At 40.1% G+C, this 22,386-nt stretch overlaps 2 protein-coding genes across 3 annotated transcripts in view; one reads left to right on the top strand and one right to left on the bottom strand.

The window, feature by feature from the left end:
* homer1 (homer scaffold protein 1) overlaps window positions 1-14,343 on the bottom strand; it is a 32,560-nt gene extending 18,217 nt beyond the window's left edge. For both annotated transcript variants that reach the window (XM_087843891.1, XM_006796895.3), the window contains exons 1-2: window positions 13,151-14,343; window positions 2,380-2,536 (exon numbers count right to left, since the gene is read on the bottom strand). In XM_087843891.1, the coding sequence (XP_087700017.1) occupies window positions 2,380-2,536; window positions 13,151-13,155 (162 nt within the window). In that variant the 5' untranslated portion in view covers window positions 13,156-14,343. The remainder of the gene's footprint in view (window positions 1-2,379; window positions 2,537-13,150) is intronic.
* A 3,025-nt stretch (window positions 14,344-17,368) lies between these two features.
* On the top strand, window positions 17,369-20,722 carry si:ch1073-398f15.1 (uncharacterized). The gene is made up of 2 exons (XM_006796894.3): window positions 17,369-17,693; window positions 18,182-20,722. The coding sequence occupies exons 1-2, from the start codon at window positions 17,569-17,571 to the stop codon at window positions 20,436-20,438; spliced, it is 2,382 nt and encodes a 793-aa protein (XP_006796957.2). The 5' UTR covers window positions 17,369-17,568; the 3' UTR covers window positions 20,439-20,722.
* Window positions 20,723-22,386: the final 1,664 nt, after the last annotated feature.

The raw sequence follows: 22,386 nt of genomic DNA, 5'->3' as shown, positions 1-22,386 counted from the left end.
GAGTTTAGAGCTAAAGAAAAGAAATCACTGTCAGCTCAAGGTCAGCATGCTTGCTTTTCTTGAGCTTTATGCAGTAGGAAATGACTCCATCAGACTGTCAAAAACCTGATCCAAGTGGTCAGGGGTGGCCGCACGCAGACCAAAAGAGTGACATGAGCCCACCGCAGCAGGAGGGGTCCGGGGCAGCGTGGAGTGGCCTACCATCACGGGGCAGAAGCCATGTGTACCCTCCAATGTGTTGTGACCACTACTTTGTAAGTGCACATGAACAAACAGAGGAAAACATGATGGACACTGAATTTAACGAGCGGTTCTGTGAGGAGGTGCATGGGTATCTCAGTCTGCACATGTGGTCTTTAAAACAATATAAAAACAATAACATTTGCAAATTTGGAATCTGCACAAGTAGTAGAGTAAGTAAGGCAGGATCATTCTAGACTTGCAATATGGTTCATGGGAATTTTTAGATTTTAAAAAAGTAACTTTTATGAGCGCAGTTTTGTATTGATTTTTCTTTTTTTTGACTCTTTCACCAAACACCCAAAAAAAGTCTGACCTGGTAGAAAAAACTGCTGATTTACCAAATATATATGTATGTTTCTCATTAGTTATACACTTACAGTAACACATAACAGTGGTTTCTAAAATTTGACAGGCTGTAAGAAAGTTAACAGAAGGGAAGAGTAGAAACAAACATTCATGGTTTTCAAAATAAGCAATTGAACACAGCCGGTAGACAAATGTCTACAATTTGCAAGTGGCTATGTTTTTAGCTTGTGATATCAATTTCATGAACCACTTGGGGGCAGCAGAAACTACTGACTTAAAATCAACTTTTTAATTGATCCTGCAAACAGTTCCTCATTTACACAATCAGCAGCAGTGAGGGAGAAACATTATGAGTAATCATGAGTGTGTTTGTTGAGCTGTTAAAAGCTCAGCAGCTAGCAGCTGGAGCAGGTTGCAGGTCAGACAGTTGTTTTTCCTGTTGTTGAAAACATCTGCCTGCTTCTGCTGCTGATGAGTAAACCAAAATAGTCGTGGTTCAGGGGGTTGGGAAGCTCATCTTGTAACCCGGAAGGTTGCCGGTTCGATCTTGGTCATTGTATCCTTGGGCAAGACACTTCACCTACCGCCTACTGGTGATGGCCAGAGGGGCCGATGGCGCGATATGGCATCCTCGCTTCTGTCAGTCTGCCCCAGGGCAGCTGTGGCTACAACTGAAGCTTGCCTCCACCAGTGTGTGAACGTGAGAGTGAATGAATCGTGGAATTGTAAAGCGCTTTGAGGGTCTCGAAAAGCACTTTATAAATGCAATCCATTATTATTATTAAATGTGCAACCAAGAAGCCAAAAAATGGATGAACTCACTATTAGTACTAAGTTTTGAAAACTCTTATTATTAACAAACAGGTTATAGCCACTTTTTGTGTATTTCTAGGATCCATGGGCGTATTAACATGTCAAACATGTCAAAAGTTTGCTCCCTCTGGAACTTTGCAAGTAACACCAGTCATTGTGTGTCTCTGCTGAGAATCCTTCTTGTTGTCTGGATAATAATGTCCTCCAAGCACCAGCCCACCCAACTGCTGCTATTTCCAGCACAGCACAGCTAACTTGCTGGTTCAACAACAGCACCGCTAGTCACCCATAGAGACTCTTGCATAACTATGCTAACTCCACCCCTGCACCTCTCTCAAGACTAAAATAATCACTGCCACATAGATATGACGGGCCTGAGTTCAACTTCACTGCTCTAGGAGAGAGGCCAGGCTGAGGCACAGCAGTCACAAAGAATATGCACTGATGGAAAACCAGTGTTTCCAATTATTTATATGAATATATTTATATACAATTAAAACTTCAATTCAATTCAGCTTTATTTACATAGCCTCAAATCACAACACCAATCGCCTTAAGGTGCTTTACACTGTAAGGTAAAGACATGAAAAGTTATACAGAGAAAGCCCCAATAATCAGATTGCCCTGTATCAGTAAGCACTTGGCAGTGAGAAGGAAAAACTCCCTTTCAACAGGATGAAACCTCCAGCAGAGCCAGGCTCAGGGAAGGCCATCTTCACTGACTGGTTGAGGGTGAGGGAGGGAGACGGGACAAAAGACACGCTGCGGAAGAGTGCTTTACTTCCACTTTGGTGAAATCCAAAAAATTATTCTTGGGTGGTGGAATGTGTGGTGGATGAAAGCATTTCTACGATAAAAATACGTAATTGTTTGATAGCTGAACAAGTAATGTTACTATAGCAAAGCACGTAAAAGAAGTTCGATGAAATCAAAAGGATGTAGATAAACATGTAAACATAGGTTAAAACTGCAATCCTGTACCAGGTAGGGTTAAGAACTGGCTTTACTTGTACGCACCTTGGATCCATCCAGACTGATGATTCGATATACATTCCTGGTGCTATCGAAGAAGTACGACACTGTGACGGCATGTTTACTCGTGGGAACCCAGTTCTTCTTGGTGTTGGGGTCTATCTGGAAGACGTGGGCCCGCGTACTGAAGATGGGCTGCTCTCTGCACAGAGAGAGGAAGAAACAGATGAGGATGTTTAAAAGTTTCAGATTAGGATGGCTTAAAGATGTGAAACAGTAGTTGGGAAGAGGAAAAACAAGAGAAATACAGTCCGGATCAAAAGTTTAAGACCACTTGAAAAATGGCAAAAAAAAAATCATATTTTACATGTTTAGATTGTAACAAGGTTCCAAGTAGAGCTTCAACATGCAACAAGAAGAAATGGGACTGAGACAAAACATTTTTTGAGCATGCAATTTATTGAAAACAACGCTTAAACTGAAATAACTGATCAAAGGTTTAGGACCACACCTCCAAAATAAACCTGTAGACTCCCACAAAACAGAAATCAAAGTTCCAAACATGAACTCAGTAATGAGTAGCTCCACCTTTATTGTTGATCACTCAAAATTCGTTGAGGCGTGCTTGATGCAAGCGTTTCCATGATGTGAGTGGGAACATTTCTCCAAGTGGTGAAGACGGCTGCACGAAGGGCATCTACTGCGTGGAACTGTTGTCCATTTTTGTAAATGTCCCTTGCCATCCATCCCCAAACGTTCTCACTTAGATTTGCATCAGGGGAACATGTAGGATGATCCAAAAGAGTGATGTTATTCTCCTGGAAGAAGTCCCTTGACCTGCAGGCATTGTGTACTGTTGAAAAACCCAAGTCATTACCACACAGGCGAGGGCCCTCAGTCATGAGGGACACTCTTTGCAACATCTGGACATAGCCAGCGGCCGTTCGATGCTCCTGCACCTCCTGAAGCTCCATTGTTCCGTTGAAGAAAAAAAGCACCCCAGAACATTATGGTGCCCCCTCCACTGTGGTGCATAGAAAACATCTCAGGTTGGATCTGCTTGTCATGTCAGTAACGTTGGAAACCATCCGGACCATCAAGGTCAAATATTTTCCTCATCAGAGAATAAAACTTTCTTCTGCCTTTCAATGTCCCATGTTTGGTATTCTGAAAGTGCAAAGTCCAAGTGGTCAGTTCTGCAGTTTTCAAGGAGGTGAGGCCTTTGAAGACATTTTTTGTTTTTGAAGCCTTCCACTCTCAGAAGCTGTCTGATGGTTATGGGCCTGCAGTCAGCACCCGTAATGGCCGGTCGAGGATCGTCCAGTGTCTTGATGGACCGTCAATTGGATCCCCCACCTCAGTGCTGGTGAAATTTTGGGGGGTATTTCCACTTGACTTTTTTGTTTCATAACCCTCAGGATCATTAAAGAAATTTCAAATAACTGTCTTACTGCGTCCCTCTTCATCAGCAATGGCGCACTGCAAGAGATCCTGCTCTTGCAGTTCAACAACCCGACCACATTCAAAAAGGGAAAGTTGCAAAATATGCAAAAAAAATTTTTTGCCATGTTTCAAGTGGTCTTAAACTTTTGATTGGGTTTGTATTTGGTCCTTAAAAAGTGTCAAAAATCCTAGTTTACTTTTCTCCCAAAGTGCCCTAGATCAGGAAAAAAGAGTCAGACAGCAATGAAAAATATCTGAGACCAACACTGGTTGTGTACTTGTGTTCACTGACTGAAAGGAGTCCCTCCTGAATGATGGAGCTCTTCACTCTGCCTCTATCGAAGAGCACACAGACCCTTTGGAGGAAGCTAATTTCTGACAACTCATTCTTTCAGTCGCTTCCCACAGCCTAATACTGCACAAACCATCATTTAAAAAAAGGTGGTATAAAGGTGATATAAAGCTAAAAGCAGATCAACTGTACCCTCCTTTGTCCACTGTGATAATGAGCTTTCATCCGTTATCCCCTGATATTCAGAGCAAACAGCAGCACAACAAAGACAAAAGAACAAAAAAGACTCTTTTAAATATGTTGGCTTCTCTGCTCACCTGGTGTATTAGTCAGAAAACACTGTCCATGTGGGAGAAAGATTGCGAACAGATTTTTTTTAAGCTATCTGATTACAGAATATTTACTATGAATATTATTAATAAGATACTAAAGAGGTGGTTTTACCTCCATGGACCAACTGGCAGGACATCAATTTTGACTTTTTATCCCCTGCTGCTTGTGTCATATTGGTGTAATTTCTTTATTTCATTCGGAACTGTTTACGAGCAGTAGCAGGAAATCCCATATTTGTCTCCATTACTATGGACTGCTCATCCGGATAAAAGGTTAATCCACATGTGGAGAACAGGCCCCTGTGTGTTCACAAGTTAACGTGACCCCATTCAAAAGCGGCATAAATGTCAGTTCCAAATTGTATCAGTCTACAGAGACATTTTGTAATCATCTGGTAGATACTGAGATATCTCACGGGATAATCCTAAACAATGATTTTTAAACAATGTTTTTCTCTAGTGGTCCACCCAGCTGTAGTGACTAAAGTGGTGCACCAACCTACCAGCACTGCCAAAGCTAAAGCATACATGTAAACGGAAATATCCAACTCTGTCCTGTACTGCCACGGAAAGGAAGTCTCAAACAACATAATGAATCAGAAGACACCATTTCTCATCCCCGCACATCCATAATCCTACTCTGTTGTTGAACTAGCAGATGCTGAACAATGGACGAAGAAAAAAAGCCAGCAGCCATTCACACTGAGAGCAAGTGCGTAAGTGTGTCTACCGGCAAAGGTGAACATAATACAACTTATGCAATCAGCCACAATGTAGGGATTTAGATTACATTAATGTATCTGGAACAGGGGAATGCATGGGCATTTGATTGTGATATCAGTTGCATTATATATCAAGATAATCTGACACAGACCCAAACTGATGTAGACAAAATCATTAAGACATCTGCCGGTACAAAAATGTTCTAGAAAGCACATAAAAATGAAAGACCTTCAAAGATTTTGTAAGAATTAATAAAAAAATGACAAATGTGAAAACTTAGCCATAATACAGCATTCTTCATGTCATATTTCAATCAAAGTCTGTGTGCCAAATCCTGCCCTTTACAAAATTTGGTCCAGCTTAGATTTAACCCTTTAATTAATCTGTGGTCTGCACAGCAATATGTGCTTATCCACACACCAACCCAGACAAGCAATAGCTAGTAAGACTTTTAGGCTTGCTTGACTAAATGGAGATTTGGATGACTGGTTGAGGCCTTGGACATGGACTAAGATGTATACAGAAGATTAGGTACAGCATGCATTTCACATTAGATAAAAGCAGGTCCTTTAACTGCATCCATGTATCTAGCCTCCGAGGCAGTTCTCTTTTAAATTAAGCTTGACACCCCCTTTTAAGATGTATCATTACGAGGTATACTTCACTTACACTAATTTTGCACTTTGCACATAACATCAAAATGTGAACAGCATTTCAAGTAAAGACTTGAAAAATGTTTTTCTTCTGTACAAATGAAACATGTTTTAGTCTCAGGGACCAGAAAATGATTTGTGCAGTCAACCACTATAACTGCGCTTGACTGTGGAGGCAACTTTTATTGTCCTTCTGAAACCTACTGTCTCTTTTTGAGTGTGTCGGTGATAAAAATCAGACTGGAATTAAGCTTTGTTTTTTTAAGCAGCAAAAGAAGCAGAGACAAGTTAATTCTTCTTAAATAATGGAGGTAAATAATACAGCAGAGTACACACAGAAACAAAAAACCACACATCTCTACATGAACAGGGATGATCGGACGACCTCAGGACCAATCGGCAGCAAAGCTCTACAGCAAGCAAAAGCTGGTGATGCTGCTGAGCAACTTGTCGGAGATAGAAGGGATTAGACTTGTTAGAAAAACAGGCTTATCATTGGACTATCACGATCATGTGGGTCCAGATACTGAAGGAATCTTGGTATGCTTCCATATCCGTTCGTTAGGTGCAGATGTGGAGCTGATTGTTGCTGTTTGGCTGTCACTTTCATTTTAAGTGCCTCTTTCACACAAGCAGCACCCACCGCAGCCACAGCTCCACCTGACAAGCCAGAGTGACCTCTGACAGGAAAACTGACATTGTGTTATATTTTTGTTACTTTTTATGTGCAAATGTGTGCAGGCTGGTCCTGACCAGCGGGGTGAACACTAATATGAGGTGAACAAATGAAGCCAAAGGTGACCTGGAAGCACCTGTGCCAACATACAGAGATCAGCAGATACTGGATGACTTCCAAACATTGCTATGGATGAAACGTTCCCAGGGTCTTGGATTAAAAACAAGCTTTGACTGTTCTGGTTGCAACTGGTCACAGTGATGAAGGAAATCCACAGGAAATAAAGAGCAGATATATTTAGAATATTTAAGGGACAGACATAAAGATGGAGACTGTACTCAACAGTGCAAAAATAACAAAAACATTTAATGTGAAAGCACAATTCCAGACTTTTATCTAGAAATACAATCTCAACTTTTCTTAAAATAGATTTTCAACTCCAATCTGAAAATTATGACTGTTCTCGAAATGATCAACAGCTGGGACACTACGCGCAGACCAACTAATGCTGCTACAGCTAACAAAAGGTAAAGCTGACAGTGACATCTATAAACGCTTTGGTTACTGTATCTGAAACAGATAGTGTCATATCAACATGCAAAATGGGTATCACTTCCAGCGCGTACAGGTCAGGGTTGACAGAGATAGACTTTCACACTCTGGGCTACCAGACTAAAACAGACATGGTCCTGAAAGGACTGCAGCTTCAGTCTAGTTACAATTAGTCAAAAAGCTGCTCAAGTAAGACAACAGATCTAAATGCAGCTAGTAACTCTGTGTGTAGCTCAGTACTATAACAAGCTCTTTATTTCAACACGACTCCTTTAATGCAGTTCTGGTTCTGAGATGTCTATCTGCCAGGCTTTTAGGGAAAGTAGATATGATTCCTTGTCTGGCAGCTAAGTGTTCCATGACTCCTCTGAGCCCAGCTATTGTTCCCATCTCTGGGAATATCCTGTCACATCTCACTGTGTTAATTAAGCTAGCAGAGCAGAGGCTTATTTAAACACTGACACAGTTAATGATGTAACGATGTGTACATGGGAGTCGCACCGGCTTCATCAGCTCATGCAAGCTGGAAGTAAAGAACCATATAAATACACTACAGGACATAAACTCATTAGAAGCGCTTATTGGATGAAAGTAAAGCTCTAGGAGAGACTGAATGCAACAGCAGTCTTTGCTTTGGAGGTTACGTGCGAGTCAGAGTTCACAATAAAGACTTCCTCTGACATGATTTGGTTACAGCAGCTCTAACCTGATATCTACCAGGAGATGTTATTGATGAGATATTATGCAAAACAAGCAAGGTTTCAGACAAGATAATTAGAACAGCACAAACTGGCTCATGAATTTTTTTTAACTATTGTGAGCTGTTTTTTAAAGCTGTGTCAAGGCAAGCCAATTAAGATAACATCACCTCTGACTAAAAACCTAGATCAGATGTTCCTGACAGATCAATTCAGTTTCATGTTGTTTTCAGCAAACTGCTGCACAGCTAATATACCAAGGAGGAAGGCAATGTGGGTTGTAAAGACAAGTGCAAATAAATAAGACAAATAAAACAGATCAAGCTGGATCAGTGCATCCCTAGTTTCATATAACAACAATAATCTGTGTAACAAAAAAGAAAAACCTTCACAAATATTTGCAGCTGCACTTCAAGCAATAGCACTGTGGCTGCCAACACAGATAATGTTTAGTACCAGCAGGATGCTAATTACACACTTTCAAAATAATTCACTGGTGATAAGCTGTATTAGTGACATTCCCCTGTATTAAACTAAAATACAGAAAGATATCCTGAAACTATCTGCTGCATGTAATACCTTGGACTCTGTTAATCTAACTTGTAAGTAGCTACTCAGTTGAATGAATTGAGTAATATGACAAATGTTATCCAATTCCTTTTAATGATTTTAAGGCAAATATATAGTCAGATGGTTTTAAAATAGTTCTATAAGCCAATAGAAAAATGGGTAAGGTAACTATTGGAACTAGAGCACATAAAGGTATTATTCAGTTCAATCTCAACTCTTTTGTGCTTGGTATTAAAGCCATAGTGTAAAGAATCTCACCGCTAGATCAAATTAATTCTGTTTTTTTTTAACTCTTCCCAATTTAAGCACATAATGCTAGCTAACGTGGCTGCTGTAAAACAAACACATAAAAAAAGACTTTTTTTCTTTATTTCAAACTCAAAGATGTCAGCCTGAATTACCTGACGAGCAGAAAGCAGGTGACTTTGGCATCACTTTCAAAATCCCCCTCTCTTTGTAACTTATATCTGGGAAAGGCTCCAGTACCAATACTATTTATTATTTTATTTATTTTTAATCTCTCGTTTTATTCCAAAACCATTTTGGTTGCCTCTTTCCTTCATGTCTTTAATTCTTTAGTGAAGGGGACCCCTTCCTAGCCACATACATAATCTCTATTAGATAACCTCAAAAAGTGACTGACTGTACCTTAAAAGGCTAAACTTCTATCAGTCTTACCCCCTTCAGAATTTAAAGAAAGGTAAAGTTATTCAGACTGAAAATGAATTTAATGCAAAGCTAAAATGAATTTAAAAGCCATATATAATCAACGTTTGATTAATTCTTAAACAAGAATAAAAGGCATTGCTGGTCACTGTGTCAATGTCTCAATTAGCCGTGGCTTTTCAGGGGCTTGAAGTGGGTGCAGGTCATTAGTCTGACAGTGTGGCCTAGATCAAACTCTGCCCCGGTGCAGTGTGTCTCCATGACAGCGTGGCGATTGTTAGCCCATAATCCCTTTTCACAATGAAACCTAGCATTCAAGTCTCAATGACATGTACTTGTACGTGAATCTGAGTGCAGATGTCGTCAGATCAGCAGAAACATTCACATCAACAGAAGACACATGAGCGCTGGTGTTTTCAATGGTGGCAAACAAAGATGTGGACTGTTTGTGACCGAAACAATGCTCAGATTAGTTTCCAATGACAAAGAGTCTATTAGGACATGTCACAGTCACTCAGGACACTGAGGCTTGTTGATACCTGCCACATTTAATGACGTCTGGGGACTGATGCGAAACAATTTCCTTAATCGGTCACATATTTGGGATGCAACTAACGTCAACTTGAAGTGTTAACTAATCTGATTAATCTTAATATCTTCACCACTTCATCTGGCTATAAATAAAGTATCTATGAATATAACAAACAAACAGAACTATTCACATCTAAGAGCCTGAATCCAGCAAACTTCATTTTTTCTTGCCAATTGTTTCTGCACTAATACATAGTATGTGTAATTTAGTTTACAGCAATAATAGTCCAAAAGAGTCATTATTAAAAAAACATTTTTTTCATGCAACCATTTATATATTAGCATTTCATTAATCCAGTCTGGCTTAAAATAATTATCAGAAAATGCTTGGAATCCACTACAGATGGGTGAAGTTTTTATGAGCAGCCAGTCAAATGAGTGCACATGCATGCTCTGTGTGTTTGTGTGTCTGTGTGCATGTGCGTAAGAAGGAAAAGTCCACAAGAATCAGCTGTGCAAAAAGAATATTTAATCTTCTGTTTGGGATTATTTGGGTTTTAAAACTGATAAAACTGGCAAGAAACTAAACAAAGCAATCGGATGCAGAGCGCCTTCACCCGCAGCCAGGAAATGAATGAACAGGTGGGGATAACAGACCGTAGTAAATGAACAGGGTGCACAACCACACATTCAGTTTTAGGCCTAGTTTTTTTCATTTTCTTCATGAATTGACATTGTTTTTCCAGTACTAATCCATTAGATGGAGACTTCTTTACATTTACTCTCTGCCATGGTTTGTGAAGAAAAAAAAGTGCTGCTAAAGTGTGCATAACATGGCCAGCGCCTATTAGTGCTTATGTTTTACCGATATAGTATCTACCAAGGTAGTTTTCTTTTCTTTTTTACAGTCAACAGACTACTAAGTAAGCAAATCAATCCCATTCCCGTCAAAAACAACAACTATCACTAATTCGGGTAATCACAAACTACCCAATCCTAACAACCCAAACAAAGGTGTTGGCTGATGTTTGGTTTGCTGGCTGATATCAGCCTATCAGCACATTGGGCCTCGATCACACAGCACTAGAGTCTGATCTGCGACTACCTGCCGTCCTCCGGTCAAAAGGCGGGAAAAAAATGCATATTTCCTAACTGATTGGTTTATATTTGGCTGCTGCTACATAAAATCGGTTGCAAAGAGGACTCTGGACGAAGGCCCTCTTTGTAATTGCATTGGTCATTAGCAGATTGCTGTGGTTGCTCATAGCAAGCATTGAAGACTTGACTTATCTGCTAACACTCTCTCAGCTTTCGTAAAACATGAAAAACAAACTGGAGGTTTGTCTTCGGAGTAAAAGTTGTGCTTCACGGGTCACAGGTATAAGAGCTGTATACAGTGGAAAAATTATTTGATCCCCCGCTGAACTTTGAAATTTATTTTATTTTTAAGTCTCGAATTTTATGTTAGATTCATTTATTTCTTCTTTATAAATTGTAAATCATTTTTTACCTATCCTGTCTATACTATATATGAAGGACTATATCAAGACGAATATTGAAAACAAATCTGACTACAAGCCAAAACTCCACTGAGTGAAAGCAATGACAGCTGCAGCCCGTGTTTGCTATGCACAGGAATAATAACTCCGCATTACTAACTTAGCTGCTACGTTGTCATGGCAACTGCCCATGTGGTCATGAGCTGTGAACATCCTCCAACTCCGTCGCTCCCTGTCCTTCCTACACGCTCTCTCGCCCAATCCGATCGCAGCATCCCTGTGGGTTAGCCCACTCGTAGAGGGAGGCAGCAGGAGCCTGGCAAGGCGAAGCCTCCAGTCCCAAATGCCCATATGCCGCTCACAGACCTCTAGTCTTTCAGCAGCCGACAAAAGAGAAAGAGCAAGCGTGGGACACTCGGCTCGCCTGACACTTTAAAACTATTTCTCATGACAATAATGAAGTCCTGTGTCTTTTCCACTGATGCTCTCTTTGTCTGAATGTAAGAAGTTCAGAGAGTCCGAGCCCTTCTGTAACGACTCTTCTTTGACACTGAAAATAACACAAGCTCATAGAGGAAGTGAAAGAAGTTATGAAAGACTGGCTTGTCTTGAGGAAACCCAACTGAAATCACAAAACAGCAGCTGAGAACATGTCAATTTATATACAAAAACATTTCATTAATCAGCCACAGCGCCAGCTTAAGACCCATAATATTCTGACCTATAATAATATTTAAAAAGATTCAGCCACCCATTTGCCTTCACTTAAAAAAAAAAAAAAAAAAGGAATAAATGTGAAAAATAAACATTAAATTTTGCCTATTTCTTGTTGCTTATCATCTGGTAAATACACCGACAGAGCCATCTACATAAAAAATGAGCAAATATCAGATGATTTATTGCTGTAGCTCTGCATACGACGTCTTGTTTTTCCCCCAGACACACTAATCTTCCCGCAAACCTGTCAAATATTCCTATCTGAAAAAGTGCTTTTTAACAAATTGCTCAAATAAATCACTTTGATGGTTAATTGCTCATCAAAACACCTGCCTGTCCACTGAACTATCATTTTAGTTCTACCTGAAAATAGCAGTGACTTTACACAGGAATGGGACAGATGGATGCAGGCACAAAGGTGCACCCAAAAGGCTCCAGCTGTTATCAGCAGGAAGGCTTAAAAAAAAATCAACATATGTAAATGGGTTTTTTTTATTTAAAAGCATTCAATTGGCATACATCAAAGAGGTTACCCGCTTCTACAATATCACAGACTCATTGTAATAACAGTATGGGAATAACTGTCTGAAGCTGCGCACCCATTTTTAAGCCAGTAAAAATAAAAACTTTGTAATTGTCATTTTAGGGATTTTATTGTGTTGTTGCTGGATGTACTCTGCTTGCTGTTGTTTACTACAAAGTCCTAACTGAATTCCAGTGGTAGGGGTGTGTCACTGCTGCAACTTCAGATATGTTTCAGTTTCCACTGAAAAAACAAAAACATGCCAGTGACATTTGAACTGATGAAGTTTGAGCCTTTTTAAGATCAACAACTGCACAAAGAGGACAGGAACAGGGAGAATTGCTAATTGAGACAGTGTAAACACATACTGTAGGACAGACTCAGAAATTGATTGTTGACTGGATTACAACCACTGGCCTTGAGAATTACAGAGGATGAGGAGGCAAGCGATTCACCAATCCCCTTCTCCTCCTTCCCAACTACAATATGACAACAAACCAATCACATGCTACATCATCTGGAGTGGGAACTAGGTCGCTCTTGATCAGAAGAATCACCACAGATCTGCAGGCTTGGCCACATGTAAGCACCACAATGGAGCCCCCCCCCTTTCCACATTTACTCATGGTAAAACATTAAATATGCTCTCCCTATCATCAGTAGCTTACTTCATCGCAGCCTCATCCTTATTGGCTTCTGTAAGCTGAAATGTCAGCGTATGGAGGCTTTAGGTGCACATAATGATGGGATAGTGGTTTACAGTGATTTTTTTTCTATGTAAGAGGAGAAGGGATGACAAAAGTGCTTGATTTAATTAGCAAAGGGGGGCTAGCTAGCAGACTGGCAGCTGTGGGTGTTGAAATCTGCAACAACAAAGTGTGCCACACTCATGACATGGGGAGTGAGAAATACAACTTCCACTGAACCACCACTTTACATACCCCATTATAGCTGGATTCTGGTCTCTAAGTTGAGTCGAAAATGATCCTCTCAGCGGTCTCCTGAGAGCTGTGCGGACAGGCTAGCTGCAGCTTTGTTTTTGTTTGATTTTTATCCGCTCTCCCTCTCAATTGAAAGCCGCTCTCTGCTTGTTTGTGTGAGCTCACAGCCCGGCGAAGCCCCACTCTCGCTGTTCTCAGTCCGACATGGCTCGGCGTGTTGTTGTGCCCTCTGGGTGCATCATATTTTTGGCTTAGGTGGTGGTTTCATCCGTGCGAACGTGTCGGTGCACGCATGATGACTGACAACACGCGCGCGCGCTGCTCTGGCTCTAGTAGCCGTTAGCTAAAAAACCCCACAACCAAACTCCACAGTAATGCAGGATTATGGAGCTCAACTCGGGCTATTAAAAAAAAGAAGAAGAAAAAAACTGACAGCAGACGGATGGTGTGATTTATAACCACATTAGACTCGAAGGGATCGTGTTGCGCTTTTAATTTCAGAGTGAAATTATCGAAGGGGAAAAAATGTTAACGTGTTTTAGCAAATAAAACTGCCTATAGTCTCTAAATGTGACGTTAGCTGGCTATAAATGCTCCGTTGGCTGGTGTATAATCTGAATAGGGATGGCAGACGTTGGGATAAAAAAATTAACATTCACCCCTCAATTTCGACACTTATAAATCCCTCTTTAAGTCGCTGGCTCTTGATTGAAGTCCTCTGTGCCATTAAAATCCTCAAATCGGAGAAATATTAAAGAGTTTTACCGCCGCGAGTGAGACATTTAACGCCGCTCTGTGGTGACAGACATCTTCTTTCCAGACGGGGCTTCATCTCCGCTGCTTTTGGAGAGAACACAAAAAAGCCCTTGGAGCACACTCCGGGTTTTATCATCACGTCCTGCCCTCCTCCAAGAGGAAAAAAAAAATCAAAACAGCTTCACCGACGTCGATGTTCGCCACAAAAATTTCCTTCATTCACAAACTAGCAGATTTCTCCGTCTTATTTTGTTTGCGTTGTTTCGCGTAAACTGGATCTGAGATGGTGGGAGAATAGGACACTGATGCTCCTTCAGCTGCTGGTTCATCCTCTCTCATCATCAACCCGTCTGCCCTCTGTTAGCCCCTCATCTCATTCATCAGCTCCGCTCCATCCGCCGCCTCTGCTCGGAGGGAAGCATTAACCAACGACGTCATCACGCTACGTTAACGCCTGCAGTTTTGACGTTATTGGCAGTATGTATGTCCTCACATCCGGTAGAGGGTAAAATAAACTGACGTAAATAAAAGAGAACAATAACAATAACAATAACGCAATGGTACTCAGAACATCTGAGTATTATTATATTATATAATATTATATTATATTATCTCAGTAACAATAAAGAAAATATATTTTTGTATAAAAAACACATTTACTGTACTTTGATCAGATTTTAGGCACAAAGTCATTATTAGGCATTTAAATCTCACTAAATCCATTTGGATTTCAATCCTGTCACAGACAAAATTATCATGTGATCATTGTGATCATGATTTGAAATCATGCTGAAGTTCAGTTCAGTTTTATTTATATAGCACCAAATCCCAACTACAGTTGTCTCAAGTCCTTTATATTGTAAGGTAAAGACCTTAAAATAATACAGAGGAAATAGCAAAAACCCCAAGAATCATGATAAGTAGTAGTAAATTCTGGTGAGTATGTAATGATGAAATATCCCATGGCTAAAGATCACTTATGAAACACGTAATTTTCACTCAAAAATACTCGTTTCATTGCCAGAGCATGTCAGGAGAACTTTAATTAACATCGGCTTCCATGTTTTCTCAAAAAATGCAATAATGCTAGAATCTGATAAGGCTGTATTTCTTTTAATTGTCCTTCAAATTGTATACATAGTTTAACTAACATTAACCTATTATTTCTTGATATTATTCAAATATTAATAAAAGTCTATCAAGTAATAGGGCTTAACTTTGCATTATGGGGGTTGAAAATGGTGATGGGGTTGAAGGCACAATCAGCATTTCAGTATGATATGCATTCATGACATTAATGATATATGTTTTAAAATAATGGGAGTTTTCTTCTCTGGATCTTAGAGATAAAGTCTCTTTTATCATTTTTTCCTACAGGACCGGAAGTATAACCTATGGTGCAATTGCTAATAGAGACACCTGTCAGCAGCCTAACATAAATGTCAAATTACTGGCCCAGTGTTTTGTGTTTATTGATTAATTTATATTCTTGGACTTTTCAGTTTTGCTTCTTCCCGGTCTTGTTGTGTGTGATTACTCCCAGCTGTGCTCTCCTCCTGTCTCATTCCCTCGTTATCCCTCCCTGTTTTTAAGCCCTTTGTCTTCCTCTGTCTGTTGTCGGATCGTCTGTTAACTTCCTTTATGTCTCCATGATTCATGTTCCAGGTTTTCCCAGTTTAGGTTTTTGTTAGTTCCAGTTCTGTTTGTATTTGTGTTTGTTGATATTCTTTTATACACACAAGGTCCCACCACAACATTTTACGTGGTTTGGGGTTTTTTTCAGTTTCACTGGGCCACTGCAACACCTTAAATGATTTCTTTTTCAGCCAATTTGGCATAGATTTCCTGCAACGCTTGACAGAGTTGTCCTGTTACATGACACAAATTTGGGTAAAATTTAGTCATCAGAAAGTTGGCCTTAGGCTTTACTTTAAAATACTTTAGTAAACAGAGGAGTTCGTGGCAGACTCACAAACAAGCACATTTCATTACCCCTCTACCACCATGCTTGACAGTTAGAATCAGGTGTTTGATGAGATGTCCACAACTGGGAATATTGTGGCATTGAATTAACACAATTTAGTGCTCCAGACCAGCAAACCGACAAAACCTATGCTTTTATATAAAGGTGCTCACACTCGCTGATGATCAATTAATCAGTCGCGCTTGATTGGCAGCAACTTTGCTGCTACTTGCCCTCTGTGCCATTATTTTGTGTATGTGTGTGGGGGTGGTATGGTATTATGGGATTGAAAGGAATTTGAAGGACATGTGTAAATATTGGAATTTCATATATAATGTGTGTTTAAAAGTATTTCTAGTTAAAATAGACGTATATTAATGTACTGTCACTAAACATTGAGTGGTAATTGTATTTTTTATGTATTTGATATTCAGTTACTCTGTAATTTTCGTGCCTGTTTATCCAACAATCTATACACACACATACCCACATATACAACATCTTAAAATGTTAAACATTTGCTGCATTAAAAATATCAAGGAAATACTGTAAAATAGTATTTGAATCTTTTGATGGACTGCATTAGTTCACTACAATGACTGCAAGTTTTTTTTTAATAACAACCAAAACCAAACTCAAAATTAACTAACAAAAACAGACCTTATAGAGAAAACAGCGTAGCTTAAACAGTGATTAAGCAGACGTATGTAGAACACACACCAGTAAATTAGCTAAGAAACAAAAGCAGCGCCTTAGTAGTTACAATACGTAACACAAGAATAGAACAATGATATCCAATATGAAATGAAATAAAAGCAAACAAACAAAAAATCTCAGTCATTCTCCAAGGATGTGACACATTCCAGTATGGACTTCCTGTATTTGCAGTGGGGGGAACAATTATTTGAGCCTCAAAATTTATATAATATTAAATTCACACAGTTTGGCATGCCCACTGGAAAGTTTTATGATTTGCACAGGGTATGTCAGACTAGTTTACACTGGGGAACTTTTACCCAGATAGAACATGTTGACTAAACCCTCCCCAACTCCGTCACGCTTTCATTTCCCACATAGCATCTCTGACACTCTGTGTGACAGACACGAGCAGGTGGCTCAATCAAAATGAAAGAAAGGCAGATTTTAAAAACTTATTTGGCCAGTTACCACAAACAAAATGCTCACTAGTGGGACAGAAAAGCATGACAAGTCTAACTTTTTAATCACAATTTTGGTTTTTACTATTTTTCATTGAAATGTGATTTGATGCAAATGAAAAAAAAACAGCTTAAAGATTTTAAACAATCTCACCTCTAACTCAATCACAGAGAGACTAATGATATCAGATACATGATGCCAAGAAAAAAATATTAATAGACCTGACAAAAATAAATAAGACAGAGACACTGCCTTAATGTTCCTGCATTTTCACAGTTCAGATTATTTGCAACTGCTTAACCCAGATTAAATGTTATTTGTATGTAGTGATTTCGAGAGTTCAACCATTGTGAACAGGAGACGAATTACTCTCCCTGCATGCTGCAAATGTTTCAGATGAAACAGTGGAAGGCAAGTTTTCTATTTCAAGATTATGCTGAGCATGAAAACCCGACTCGAGCACGCTCGCTCGCTTCGTATGTGATCAGCAGAGCAGCATCGAGTCGTGTTGAGAGGCTGAAGCAGATCCATACTGCTAACAATGGCTACAGCAATGGAGGATTTTGCACAGTCAGATGTTGACCCTGAGATGACTGTGTTGACATCTGAAGATATTACAGAACAAAACCTTGATGTTACTGATGAAGTGGAGACCCTTCAAAACAGGTGCTCTTTATGCTGCAGGTTAAAGTTTCATCTTAATGAGATTTGTTTTGCAATTTTGTTTTTGTTTTTTACCACAGAAGAAAGTTTTTGATCATTTATGAATTAGAGTCTGTGGTGAAACATTTATTTTACAGTAATAAAATATGCTGAATTTATGGAGGAAATGCCACACGTCCGTATGTTTGCATTGGTCAAGCAGAATGGGAAGTTCTGCAGGGTGAAATTTCTTTCTTTCTTCCTACTTAATGACACTTGTGTGACGTAAAAATGCTCATGGAACACAACAAGCATCTTCAAAGTTTGATAGATGTGATGCTTTATGCAGTTCAGACTTTGGTGAATATAAGCTGAGACTCTTTCTCTCGCTTTAGGCGCAGTGCAAAAAGTATTAAAGCAAAAGAACACCTGCACAACTTAGAAGTTATTAGGACATATTTTGTATAGTTTTCCCTTAACCTTCCAATATTTGTGCGTTACTGTGCCTTCAGCTTACGCGAGGTTGTCCACGATGATAACGTCCGGCCTAAGATGCAGTGCCTAATGATGGACTCCTCCTTCTCCATGGTAACTATGCAAGGGGAGGACAGCGGAATCGCATGGGAGACGACCCCCAGTCGCTGCACCACACCATGGATGTCTGAAGCTGGACTCCCCTCTGTGGATCTCAGCTCTGCGGTTGCAATACAGCCTGCAACACCTGGGTCTCATCCAGCAGGCAAAATCATTTTTGTCATGGATGAGGAGCTTATCTCAAGAAGGAAGACAACCAAGGAGAGGGCAAGTGGGCCGAAAAGCAAAGCAGATAGAAAGCGAGAAGTCCTGGCAGAAAGCTCTGAGAACATCTCAGGGCGGCCAGAGTTGGTGGAAGTTTCTCAACCAAATTTGAAAAGTGACAGAGAAGGAGACCAAGAGGAAACAACTGATCCTCAGGAAGACAAAGAGCAGCAGCTGTTCAGCTTAGTGTCAGAAGGCTCTGAAATCCTCAACATTGTTGTTCCCCAAAAACTGGCCACGGTGGATGAAGAAGTCAGCAAAGAAATGGTGGACAATCTTTCATACCTGGAGGAAAGTCTTGTTCCTAAAGCTAGTGAGGAGATCCATGAAAATGAGCCGCTGATCTCAGTAGAAACGGGCCCAACAATAGATTACCAAGCCAGCCCCCGCCCTCCTGTGGATCTAGATTCCATGGATCCACCGGGAGCTCCGGTGGCCAGAATGCAAAGCAGAGCAGCAGCAGGAAATGTGGACTACTTTGAGGCATTCGCCCTGATTGATACTCAAGCTCCAGGAGGTCCTGCTGTGGCTGCAGAAGGACAGGTGGAACTAGAGGCAAAGACTGCTACTGAGAGTCAGTACACTGAGAAACATGCACAGGCTAAAGAAACCACCAGCACCAAAAGTGCAGATGTTGACAAGTCAGACACAATCAGTCTGGTGGAACTTGCTAATGAGCTTTTAGATGAAGTCTTTTATGGCGGTACAGACGAATACTTTCTGAAAAGTCCAGGGGCAACAGATGGAGGTGGAGCAGCAGAAAGTGCATTATCTAGGCTTCCCTCAAAACAGAGTGGTTCGAATTTGTTTGGAAGCCAAGAAGATGTCCTCACACCAATCTTTCTACCCGAAGGGCCCCCGAAAATTATTGATCCCATTTTGCTGGAGGAACCCAAAGCCATGGCCTTTCTTTATACAGACCTTTACGAGGAAGCACTCGGCAGCCGGAAAAAAGAAGAAGACACTGAAAGTGTGACCTCGGAGAAGTCCTTCCACAGCAGGCATTCAGACCGAGAGGCCAGGGGATATTTAGAGAAATATGTCCTGATAGATGAGACTCCTGTTGTGGAAGGGGAACCAACAGATAAAGAAAAATGCCCAAAGGAAGGACCTCGGATAATGTCTGGAGATTTGTATGATCTTGGTGTTTTTGTGACCAAACCTGAAAAAGGCGAGGTGCCTAACTCAGAGGAGGATATTACAGACTTCTTCAGGTCCAGCGCCAATTCTTCTCCGTGCGACATAGAGCCTTTCCCTCGACTTCTGGAAGAAGACGACACACAAACAGCAAAAAAGAGTAAATCCAAGACAGTAAGGAGTGTGTCTATAACAGTTGAAAAACCAACAGAAATCCCAGTCGATGAACTTAGCATCTCTTGCTTTGAGTTTCCCTCAGAGGAAGCAGACTGGACAAGTATAGATGATCATCCCGCAGCCTTGGAAGAGAGCAACGTCTGTGTTCGGGATTTGTGGAAAAAAGATTCAGAAATAGACAAGCCAGTCGCTCCTCCTAGGAGAAAAGTAGCATCCCCTCCTAAGACGTGTCTAGATCTAACGCCTCTGACTCCAACTGACGTCATTGTGCAGGAAAACGAAGAGGCTGGAGGGAAAGAGCAAAGAGAGGAGGAGAAAGAGACGGCATCGCCGGCAGAGACTGCTGATGAAGGCGACGGAGATGGAGAAGAGAATGCGTTGGCTGTGGCCAAAACAGAAGCTGAAACTGTACAGGATGGGAATGAAGTGACCACCAGAGATGAGAGAGATGGAAAGCCAACTGAAGGAGAAAACTCCAAACCAGAAGAAGGAGAAAGAAGCCAGACCGAAACAGTTACAAAACAAACTGAACTAGAGACAGATGTTAAGTCATCAGAAACAGATCCAACAGAGAATAATGCTGAGAAACAAGAAGATAGTTCGACAGTTTTTCCCACTGAGCAAGCCAAAAACAAAGGACAGTGTATAATACTTTAGTGCGCTACAGTCTTTTTCAATAAACTTGGTATTAAGTGCTGTAACAGATCAATATCCATATTTGGGCTTAAAATGTCAGTAAATGTAAAGTGCATTAAACTAAGACAAATTCTTAAAGCTCAGATTTGCATATATAATCAAAGTCTTATCTAAAACCTTTGCCTCCAGATTGATCATATATCCTTTGTCTCTGCAGGTGAAGCCAGACTTTCAGCCAATAGCGCATGAGTCATAGCATGATTGATGAGAGTGGTTCACATGTGCAAATAAAAAGGATGAGCGTGCATGTGTCGGTGTTTGTACGGTGTCAGGGTGCATCTTCAGCTATAAATAAGCCCTTCTGGCCATTAACTCGACACCTTATCTAAACTGGGAGCCTGTGTTCCACACAACCGCTTGTAAACATCCAAGACAGTCTGTGATCCGTGCAGATGAGCCTATTTACCTGTGGTTATTCCTGACAAATTATCCACCCTGCAAATCTTTGTTTAATCACGGATGTGCTTGGAACGTGAAACTTCTTGACAATGTGCATCTTTCACTAAGCCAAATGGGGTGTGATGTTTTGCACCCCGTCAAAATAACCTGTAATTAAAGATCTTCATCAAATGTTATAAAATTTTGCAAATGCTTTTTAAAAAAATTATCATAAAAATGTTCAAAGGCATTTATAAAGGTTACGTATATTTCTCCTGCATCGTCGAAAAGATATCTCCAACTTAACCAAACGTAGCTCGTTTTAGTCTGCTTTATATTCCCCAATGCGTGCACATAGAGAAACTTTTTGGGGTTGTTTTTTTTAAATTTTTGCACTGTGGGGTACAGTATTCTGCATGTTTGCATTGCTTGCAGATACACTGTACAGTAGTTGCTTTATGCCCTGAATCCAACGGTGCCATCTGAAGCCTCAGCTGTGACCCTGTGTCGACTGACCTTCAAAGTCAAACTATAAACAAACTCACAGATATCCATTTTCAAACGATGTGTGAATAAAATGCATACGCAACTAAGTGTACATAACTATTTTTGCTTCCGTGGGGCAAAAGCTGTGTTTTCAAGTATATTAAAGCGGCCTTACTTTTACATTAAATAGCCTTTGGCGACACCCAGCGTACTTTTTAAAATAACCCTTTTCCTCCACACCGACAGGTGGCAGCCCTGAGTTAATGACGTACTAACAACTTACAAGCAACTGTGTCGCAGAAATACAATAAATAGAACGGATGTGTCAGTGCATGTTGGTAACTTGAGTTTTTGAACAGCAAACAGCTAACTGACTGCAAATGAAAAACAAAACAAAACAACGACGAGTATAACAAAATGATTGCTGTTATATGTATGCCTATGAACTGATTATGAACATCTGTAATCATCCTGAGAAGGACAGCAAAAATTGTAATGAAACACAATTTCGACAATGAAATTTTAAATAGCTGCTATTTTTTTAGCTCTTCAAACAATAATATATTATTTTTCTTTGTTGCATATGTTGGCAAACTGAATATATACCGATTTATATACCAGTATATATATTGTCCTTAGAGATTATAAAAGTATTCTGTTTCTGACATGATTGGCGTTTTTACCAATGATGCATGAAAGCAGTCTGGATTATATGCATACATACACATATTGAGAGTATATTTGAATCTTATGAGAAAGGGGGAAATGATAGGGTTATTGTTTAGTCACACACAGCTTCCAAACTAAATAGTTAACAGCTTATTGTGAAGCTCACTTTGGACCACTTATCTTGGATATGACAAAAAATAAATAAATAAATAAATAGATGTGACAAAATAAGGAACTAGTCTTAATTTTAGTATCTGTATCTGTATTGAGACCCCGGATGTCAAAAAGTTCTGTGTTAATTTCTGTTAGCATATACGGGAAATCATCTGGGCTAATATCATATATACCTGTGATAATGGCTAATACTGGTTAATAA

Source organism: Neolamprologus brichardi, chromosome 7 (genome assembly GCF_056152115.1).
Source record: "Neolamprologus brichardi isolate AB-2024 chromosome 7, ASM5615211v1, whole genome shotgun sequence".
NCBI classification, from domain to species: Eukaryota; Metazoa; Chordata; class Actinopteri; order Cichliformes; family Cichlidae; genus Neolamprologus; species Neolamprologus brichardi.
Note: the sequence above shows the minus strand (reverse complement) of the source record. Positions and strands in the feature narration are given on the sequence as shown.